Source organism: Diceros bicornis, chromosome 18, assembly GCF_020826845.1.
Source record: "Diceros bicornis minor isolate mBicDic1 chromosome 18, mDicBic1.mat.cur, whole genome shotgun sequence".
Lineage (NCBI taxonomy): Eukaryota > Metazoa > Chordata > Mammalia > Perissodactyla > Rhinocerotidae > Diceros > Diceros bicornis.
The window spans coordinates 56,649,414-56,659,471 of NC_080757.1; the positions used below are offsets into that span (position 1 = coordinate 56,649,414).

General features: G+C 45.9%; 1 protein-coding gene across 1 annotated transcript in view; it reads right to left on the reverse strand.

Annotated features, from left to right (window-relative positions):
* Positions 1–8,597, reverse strand: part of PRPSAP1 (phosphoribosyl pyrophosphate synthetase associated protein 1) — a 28,013-nt gene extending 19,416 nt beyond the window's left edge. Inside the window, exons 1-3 of the mRNA XM_058561702.1 lie at positions 8,199–8,597; positions 4,834–4,886; positions 1,989–2,055 (exon numbers count right to left, since the gene is read on the reverse strand). Coding sequence (XP_058417685.1) covers positions 1,989–2,055; positions 4,834–4,886; positions 8,199–8,368 — 290 coding nt within the window. The 5' untranslated portion in view covers positions 8,369–8,597. The remainder of the gene's footprint in view (positions 1–1,988; positions 2,056–4,833; positions 4,887–8,198) is intronic.
* Between the last annotated feature and the right edge of the window lie 1,461 nt (positions 8,598–10,058).

The window sequence follows — 10,058 nt, forward strand, 5'->3', positions numbered from 1 at the left end:
GAACCTAGCGTCACCTACGGCTCTCTCCTATGCCCTAAGGAACTCAAGAATTGGGGGTGGGGGGCTGGCCCGGTGGCGCAAGCGGTTAAGTGCGCGCACTCCACTGCAGCAGCCTGGGGTTCACCGGTTCGGATCCCAGGCGCGCACTGACTCACGCTTGTCAGGCCATGCTGTGGCGGCGTCCCACATAAAGTGGAGGAAGATGGGCATGGATGTTAGCCCAGGGCCAGTCTTCCTCAGCAAAAAAAGAAAAAAAAAGAGAGATATTGGCAGATGTTCGCTCAGGGCCCATCTTCCTCGGGGGGGGGGGGGGGGAAGAATTGGGGGTGGGGAAGTGATGACAACGCAACCTTACTATTCACTACCAACAAAAACCAGGATAAGCACAGAAGGCCACAGAGCAGCCACGAGTGTCAAAGCTCCCTTACTACATGCATTTTACTCCTGGGCAAGCCCCTCAGGTCTTCTCCTCATTTCTAAGATATAGTGTCCAACAAAAGCACTGGGCAAAAAGACTCCCATCACCTGGAGGCAAAATACAAAACCAAACTTGCTGGAGGAAACATGATTAGTATATCCTTGAAGGAGGGCAATACAGAAGTATCTATCAATACTAGAAATATTACAAATGTCTATTGATGCAGCCATATCACTCAATACTATAAATGCATGGGTCCTTACAGCCAGAAATTCCATTTCTTGGAATCTTCCTACAGATATACCCCAAATACGAGCGATATGGCTATCCGCTGCAGCACTATTATGTTGGCTACCGATGACTGATCCACCCTGCAACCCCCTTCAGGGTGTGGGGCTGAAAGTTCCAACCCTCTAATTACCTGGTTGCTTCCCCCTGGCAACCAACCCCCATCCCGTGGTTATCTAGGGGCTTTCCAAAAATCACCTCATCAACATAAACTCAGGTGTGGTTGAAATAGGCTTGTTATGAATAATAAGACACCTTTATTGCTCTTATCACTTAGGAAATTCCAAAGATTTTAGAAGCTCTGTGCCAGAAAACGGAGGAAGACCAAATATGTATTTCTTATTATTAATCACAGTCTTACTGAGGCTAGGAATAGCTGCCATGTAGAACTTGTTTTAAGGATTAAAAATGATACATATATGGCCAGCCCTGGTAGCCTAGTGGTTAAGTTCAGCACGCTCTGCTTTGGCAGCCCAGGTTCGGTTCCCAGGTGCAGACCTACACCACTCTTGTCTGTCAGTGGCCATGCTGTGGCAGAGGCTCACGTGCAAAAAGAGGAAGACTGGCAGCGGATGTTGGCTCAAGGCGAATCTTCCCCAGCAAAAAAAAAAAAAAAAAAAAAGATACATATAAAGCGCTCAAACACTGCTGGCACTCCATGCTATTCCTATTACTAATATGGTCTCAGGAATCTAAAGGGATCAAGACATGAAGGTCTGGATTTTTCAAAGGCACACATAGTCTAACCACTCCATTCTCTGTGAAGGGTTGCAAGGAAATAATCCCACAAGGAAGCTCATACTCAGGTGGACTAGGAATCCCCCTAGGTCAGCCTTCTGGCCCTAAGGGAAAGAGTGGCAACTGACAGCTGCAATGAAACACTCTAGACACGGGCCCCTGTGCAAAATAAAATTTGGTGCAGAAAACCATCTTGATGAGGATGAATCAGTAGCAGCTACACACTGCATTTACCAACAACAAAAAGCTTTTCAGCAGAGTTGAACAGACAGACACTGGCCTAGGTTCACTGCAGATGGAGGTAAGATATTTTGCCCTTGAGGAGTTTAAAGCTTGGAGAAGATGATCAAGTAAACAGATAATAGCACAGTGTGATAAACAGGGTAGAAATTCCAAAAGACTGTAACTGTACTTTCAGAAGCATTTAGTTAACATGCGAACATTTATAATTTAAAGAGAATTGCTATTCATATGATAAGACAGTTAATTATATCACTAAGATTTTTAGAAGAAAATGGATATATAAAGTAGTGCTAACTCTTACCTGGGTATTGTCTGTATAATGAAAATATCTTGGCCACGAACAGATTCTTTTATTTCAACTCTTGTTTCTGAAAAATAAAAATGTTCTATAGGTTTAAGAAAAGCACTTCATGATGCAATAATTAGGCAGCATTTGGAGGGAGTACAGATGAATCTAAAGCAACACTTCACTTGGTGCATCAAAATAAATTCTTAATAGATCTCAGAATGACATGTACATGTATAAAAAAGAGTCAAGCTAAGGGGAAAATAAGCCAAAAATAGACTAGAAGGCAAAAGTAACAAATAAGTCTACATAAAAATCTCAGGGTCCAAAAAAGAAAATCCATCACCAAAATAAAGACAAGATGCTTAGAAAAAAGTCTACAGCAAATAAATAGGCCAAAGGTTAACATCTTTATTATTCTTTCAACAAATGCTGAGGCCTCCTCTGTGCCAGGCCCTGTGCTGGGGTCCCAAAGTGGAAGACCTGGACGAGGGGGCGAACACTGACCCAGAAGAGGCAACGCAACACCAAAGGCTGGCAAACTCTCCAGGCCACTGTGCAGAGAAAGACCAGCTGTGATAAAGGAGAAAGAATCACGGGGCCACGAACAATGCAAGCTGGAACGGGTAGTAAGGAAGGGAGTACGGGAACATGCAAGGATGTGGGGGCAGAGTATGCCAGGCAGAGGGGTAGTCAGTTATCCTCTTGGAAAGAAGAGTGAATGAGGAGAATGAGACAAAAAGGAGGTCAGGTAGCCACGGGAGCCCGAGTCTAGATTTTATTCTAAGGGTGATGGGAGAGCCACTGGAGGATTCGAGGATGGGAGGGGTGTGATCACTGTGTGGAGAAACTGTGACAGGGCAAGAGTGACACCAGAGAGACTACTCTGGTTGTTTCTGAAGGAGTCAGGCAAGCAACAGATGGTAGGCTGGACCAGAGCAGCCACAGCAGGGGAGTGAGAAGTGGTCAGATTTAAGATGTATGCTTAGGCGGCTGACCCGGTGGCGCAAGCGGTTAAGTGCGCCTGGTCCACCAGTTCGGATCCCGGGCACATACCGACGCACCGCTTGTCAAGCCATGCTGTGGCAGCGTCCCATATAAAGTGGAGGAAGATGGGCATGGATGTTAGCCCACGGCCAGTCTTCCTCGGCAAAAAGAGGAGGATTGGCAGATCTTAGCTCAGGGCCAATCTTCCTCACCAAAAAAAAAAAAAAAAAAAAGATGTATGCTTGGGTCAGGGTGCACAAGATGGGCTGATGGACATGAGGGAAGACCAGGCAGGTGAGGTGGGCAGAACCCATATCCCATAGGGCCCCATGTGACTGCTAAGGAGACTGGACTCTAGCCTATAGGAGTTTAAGCAATATTACCTCAAAAATATTTGCATTTTGGAAATATCATGGTAGAGGTGAGTAGAATGGATTAGAGAGGCTGAAAATGGACGTAGGAAGACCTGTTAGGAAGCTACTTCAACAGCCCAACACAGGGATAAAGAGGCCTAGAACAGTGATGGAAGAATGCAGTAAAAGTTCTTCATTAAACCACCTTCTCCTCTTCGAGTGCTTTATTTCATGAGCTCCTCAAAAGGATCACTATAAATAAAATAGTTATTGCTTAACAGACTATTTCACCTGTTTGCATTCATCTTCAAGTTTTGTGGGTTTTTTTTTGTTTTTTGGTGAGGAAGATTAGCCCTAAGCTAACATCTGTGCCAATCCTCCTCTTTTTGCTGAGGAAGATTGGCCCTGGGCTAACATCCATGACCATCTTCCTCTACTTTTATACGTGGGATGCCTGCCACAGCATGGCTTGATAAGGGGTGCATAGGTCCACGCCCAGGATCCAAACCTGTGGACTCTGGGTCACCGAAGCGGAGCATGCAAGCTTAACCACTATGCCACTGGGCCAGCCCCAATCTTCAAGTTTTTTAAATACTAACACCTCCTGATTCGCACCAGCAGTAGATAAAGTTTTTAAAGTCACCAAGTAAAAAGTTGCTAAGTGTGAGGGCAGGATGAAGGATATCTAGAGGTTAATTATAACACACATGTAACTTATACACATCCTGGGAATGTGTGCTTTCCATTAAACTATCCATTAAATTCTCTTTCCCTTTTCAAATATTGATTTTTTAGATCCCAAAACATCATTTTGTCTTAGTAATTTATCTCCCCAAGCTACTCATACCATAGATGGTTATACCTTAGAAAGAGAAAAGGAAGCACAGATCACGAATCCACGCTTTCAACTCTGCAAAAATTATTCCAAATTATACTAACTTGTCTTCGCATTGAATAAGGGCTTTATAACCTGAAGTATATGGCCCCACTACGAGATTTATGATGCAGCATTCCCAGGACACTGGCCATCAACAAAGTGCCTTTAAGCATTACCATATAATGTTACAGTCCTCCACAGAAACCCAGAGGGCAGCAAAAATCGGGTTCCTAACCCATGGTGAGAGGCTACAAGAGACTTGAGAGAAAAAATGAGAGATGAACTCAAACCAGATTGCTCTTGATGCCGTTTGATAACCTAATGAGACAGATAGATATAAAAAATATTTATCAAATCCAGCCCAATAAAAAAGAAAAAACTTATTCTCTACATCTCTCCTTTTTTCATTCTAAAATGACAGGATATTTGCGTTATCTTGGAAAAAGAGAAAAGAAGACTGTGAGGACGAGAATGAAGAAGTCAAGATTTAAAGGGAAGTACAGAGCAATGACTTATTCTTCTAATGTTAAAGAGAAAAACATTTCTATATTAAACATGAGTAACATTTGCCTTTTAAAAACACACCAGCTGATTAAACACAGTTTAGAGAACAAAGGGTGTTTAAGAAATAATTTTAACTTACCTCCATTGGTCTCTTGATACACCACAGACTTCCCCAATTCAGCACCAAGACGCCTATGCGGGGTAAAAAAGGCAATTAAGAGTGCTCTTTTTTAAAAAGCTCCAGTTCATATGCATATCTTTAACAAAAAGACTAAAATAACTAGACTGGCATTCTTTCCAAAAAAACTATTCAGAAAGTTTAATTTGTTAAGAACTAAAAATCCATCGTCACTCCACAAACAGCTTCGAGTGCTCACCATTTGTAACATGCTGCTTTACTGTAGTCCACAACCAAAGTTCAATATCTAGTTCTTTGTTTTTGGAATAATAATCGTCTTGGAAAATCATTCCCAAACAAATGCTGGGTTACCCCTAACAATTCCAGAAACACAAGCCAGAGGTAAACGCCTCAACTGTCCAAAGCATATATACTTCAGTGCCATTAACCAAATGCCATGTGAATTTTGTCTGGATCCTGATTAGAACAAACCAAGTGTAAAAAGCCATTTTTGAGACAATCAGGGAAATATGAACAAGGACTAGATACTAGATGTTATTAAGGAATGAATGGTATTGTAGTTTTTTTTAGTTCTTATTGGTTAGCATTACCATTTTTATGAGTGAAATGATATGACATAGAGGTAGAATCTGTTTAAAAATACTCCAGCCAGGTATGCAATGGAATATTATTCAGCCTTAAAAAGGAATGAAATTCTGGTACACGCTATAATACAGATGAACTTTGAAAAAATTATTCTAAGTAAAATAAGTCAGACACAAAAAGACAAATATTGCATGATTCCATTTATAGGAGGTACCCAGAATGGGCAAATTCATAGACACAGAAAGTAGAACAGAGGTTACCAAAGGCTGGAAGAGGAGGGAATGGGGAGTTAGTGTTTAATGGGTATGGAGTTTCTGTTTGGGATGATGAAAAAGTTCTGGAAATGGATAGTGGTAACAGTTACACAACACTGTGAATGTACTTAATGCTAGTGAATTGTACACTTAAAAATGGTTAAGGGGCTGGCCCCACGGCGTAGCGGTTAAGTGAGCGTGCTCTGCTGCTCGCGGCCTGGGTTCGGATCCCAGGCGCGCACCGACACACCACTTGTCAGGCCATGGTGTGGCGGTGTCCCATATAAAGTGGAGGAAGATAGGTACGGATGTTAGCTCAGGGCCAGTCTTCCTTAGGAAAAAAAGTGGAGGATTGGCATGTATATTAGCTCAGGGCTGATCTTCCTCACAAAAAAAAAAAAAAAAGGTTAAAATAGTAAATTTTATGTTATGTACATTCTACTGTAATTTAAAAAAATACTCCAGCCAAAAAAAGGTGAAAGATACGTGGGGTAGATGAAACAAGATTAACAAAAGTTTGCTAAATGTGGGAGCTAGATGAAGGATACTTGGGGTTAATTACAGCACACGTAACTTAGACATACCCTGGGAATGTAATGCACCTAACTTTCTTATTGATTAAAGTACATAATCAAAAAAGTTTGAAAATCCCTGCTTGAAGTTTAGATCTGAAAGAAATCATGGAAATAAAATATCATAACCTCAGAGACCATCCAATCTAGTGATCTTCAAACTTTGTTTAGTGGTAAACCCTTTTTTCAAACAAAATCTTACTCAGAAACTCAACATATGAAACATAAAGGAACTATTTACAAATATTTATTATTTCCAGTAACTTAAAACCTTTCTGGAACCAGGCAGGGAAGAACCTAAAAAAAAAAACAAGACAGCAAACCATTGACCTTTTAAATGTGCCCTCCTCCCTCTGCTCTCTCAGCAAGGTCAATGTGGTAAATCTGATGCAAAACAAATAAACACCAGCTTTATATTTCAAGTTAGCATTTTAGTTGGCCTCAGAAAGGAAGACAAATAATCACGCATTAGAAACTTGGTAAGAGACTGCAAAAAGACTGTTTTTTTTACACTCTTCTAATCTCACTTAAAACTCCAAGTGAAAAGAAAACAGGCATTACTGAGAAAATATGTCTCAAGTTTCCCCTTTCTTCTCTACATTTCCATCTAGAATTTAAAAATATATTCACGCAATTACAGTCATATGTTGCTTAATGATGGGGATATGTTCTGAGAAATGCTTCGTTAGGCCATTTCGACGTTGTGTGAACATCATAGAGTGTACTCACACAAACTAGATGGTACAGCCTACTACACACCTAGGCTATACTGTACTGATCTTAAAGTGGTATTGTACATGTGGTCTGACGTTGGTGTTGACCCAAACGTCCTTACGCGGCACATGACTGTCAATACTGAAAAATTCACAGAGGAACTCTTGTAAATTGTTTAAAATGTGAAGATGATTTTAAAGGACAACAAGCTACTCATTTTATGTCTTATATTTGTAAGAAGTTTATTTGAAAAGGGTTCGTAGGGTTCTTCCTTTACATTACAGCTCTGGGATTCTCCCAAAGAGCCAACTAGAAGAGGCCATTTAGTAAGCAGGTATTATTCAGAGGGCCACTGTGAGCCTCTGCTCTTTTAGATGCTTGATCTACATTATTTTGTTCAGGCTCACAATGTTCTTGCCCAATAGATAGAATCATTCCTATTTTACCAATGAAGTTTAGGAAAATCAAGTCTTCTGCCCAGGGTCACAGACAGAGTAAGTGGCAAGACTGGGAAGGCATCTCAGAGCTGCCGGACCCCAAAGGCCACTTGAGACGACAGGCTTCCTTGGTTTAAAAAGACGCGGAAAACAAAGACCTTACTTCAACTGACTGATGGAATCTAAAGCTGCCTTACACAACATGGTCAGACCTAAGTTTTCCACCACCAGCTCCGACAAACCTGCTCCCCCGGGGCTGCCTTGTTTTCACTGCCCTCCCCCACACCTTCGCTGCTGTCGGTGCAGCTTGGCCTCGGGGGCCTTCCACCTGCATGGGCCTCCAGCCGCCCCCACCTCCTACACCCGCCACGTCGGGGCCTCCCTCTGCCTCAGGAGATCTGGAAATGGCGAGGAGCGGAATCCGAGGTCAACTCCAACCACGGGGAAGGGAGTCAAACCCGGAGCCTCTCTCTCCCAGGCGCTCACCCAATCCTTCCCACCGCCCCGGGGAGCGGCAGTGGAGGACCAAAAGAAGGGGAGCGGCCAAGTAACCGGGCGGTGGGGTGGGGGCGAAGTCAATGAGTCCGCCAACTGCAGAACTGGGGGTGGGGGCTCCTTCTGTCCCTCCAAGGGTTTGTCTAGCCCTGAAATGGCAGGATTCGGCCACTGCCTCCCCCAGGCCCAGGGGGACGGGGCCAAACGACCCCCCGCCCGGGTGAGGGGACGTGGCGGAGAAGAGGAGGAAGGGCGGCCCCGCGGAGGGGTCCCTCGGACCTCCCGGCCCCGCCGCCCCCGCCCCTTACTCGGTGATGCGCTTGGCCAGCTCGGTGCAGGCGGCCGTGGAGTTGGCCGAGAAGACTCGGTAGCCGGTGCGGGCGGCGTTCATGGCCGGGCGGGCGGCGGGGCGGGCCTGCGGGGCGCGGAAAGCCGAGGACGCGGACAGCGGGGGCAGCAGCAGCAGCTTCTTGGGCATCGTCCGCCCGAGGAGCGGTTACACCGGCCCGCGCGACGCTGCACCGGGCGCGGTTCTGACTGAGGCGGCCGCGAGGCTCGGGGATCCTGTGGGGAAGGCGGCGAGACACCCGGTACAGGAGATGAGAGGTCTGAGACCCCCGCCCTCCTCGCACCAAGCTACGACTGCCTCCCGCTGGACCCACGCTCGCCGCGACCCGCGCCGCAGCCGCCTCACACCCAGGGACGAGGCCGCCGCCCCCTCTGAGAAGCAGAGAGGCGCGGGCTAGAGCGCCCGCAGAGTGGCCATCTCAGATGAGGGCAGGGAGGTGGGCAACTCTCTAAAAGCTTGTTCTTGCGAGGGAAGCATCACGAATTCGCTCCGCCACTTGCTTTTGTCGCTACCACGGGAGGTCTTTTGCTCTCACGTTCTTGGCCGGTGCAGCCTGACTTGGTAGTGGTCCCAGCCGTTTCCAACTTTTCTGCCAGGATCCAAAATGTCGGCCTCCGGGGAGGCCGACGATCTAGCTCTGCGCCTCTATGATAAAACAGCGCTAGTGCCCGTCGAGGCGCATGCGCTCAGTTGCTATTGCTTTGAAAAGTGAAGGGCGTGGTTGTTTCTCCGCTGGGTGCCTGCAATACGTACTAAAATGCATGAAGGTTGGTATACTCCTGAGCCTGATCTTTGTTCCCCAGACGGACTCCAACCTTGTATCTGCACGTAAGGCCAGGTTCCCTAGAACGGGTCAAAGGTGCTTCTGCCAGTCTTTGCTTTGCTCTCAATTGTGAAAGCCCTCCTTCCTCCCCTTCCACACACTCCTGTCTCGCAGAGACCCAGTCGAGTAGCATCTGCTCCACGAAGTCTTTCTAGATCACCTCAACCACAGTAAGCCTCCCCTCGCCCGCTGGACGTATAGTATATGTGTATATGTATTGTTGCTTGTATTTTTATTTACCTTTGTGAACACCTGTCTTCCCACCTAGGATGTAAGCCCTCTTAGGGCAAGATCGTGTATTATTTAGGGCTTCGTATTTCCCAGTGCTTAGGGCAGTGTTATGGGTTCCAGAGGCACACAATACTTGTTGAATAAGGTCCAAGAAGAAAGTAAAGGGTGGGGAAGCAATTAAGTCACTATTTATCAGCTGCGCGATGTGCCTGCCTCTTCTATTGACGCCTGCCTCTTCTATTGACCGTAACATTTGAGAATGTCTTTTAGGGACTCTGCCTCTTGTGACATTGGGCCTGAGGGAATAGATTGTGACTGACCAAGTCATGAAGCTTATCAAGCCTGAAGCTTCAGGATTTGGAAATTGAACTGCCCTGGGGCCTGCTACAGCCTGGGCCACATTCTGCTGACTCTCCAGAACTGCTGCCCCACCCACTCCCCCTCTCTACCAGAGCAGGTTACAGGGAAAAAAAAGCACGTGGAGTGGATAGCTTAGGCCAAATTATTTAACAACCGCACACGTGTACAGCCGATGGACCCACGCCATAAGCAGTGTTACCTTCTAAAATAAAAGGAAATCACTTCCGGGGCCGGCCCGGTGGCGCAAGCGGTTAAGTGCGCGCGCTCCGCTGCGGCGGCCCGGGGTTCGCTGGTTCGGATCCCGGGCGCGCACCGAAGTACTGCTTGGTAAGCCATGCTGTGGCGGCGTCCCATATAAAGTGGAGGAAGATAGGCACCGATGTTAGCCCAGGGCCATCTTCCTCA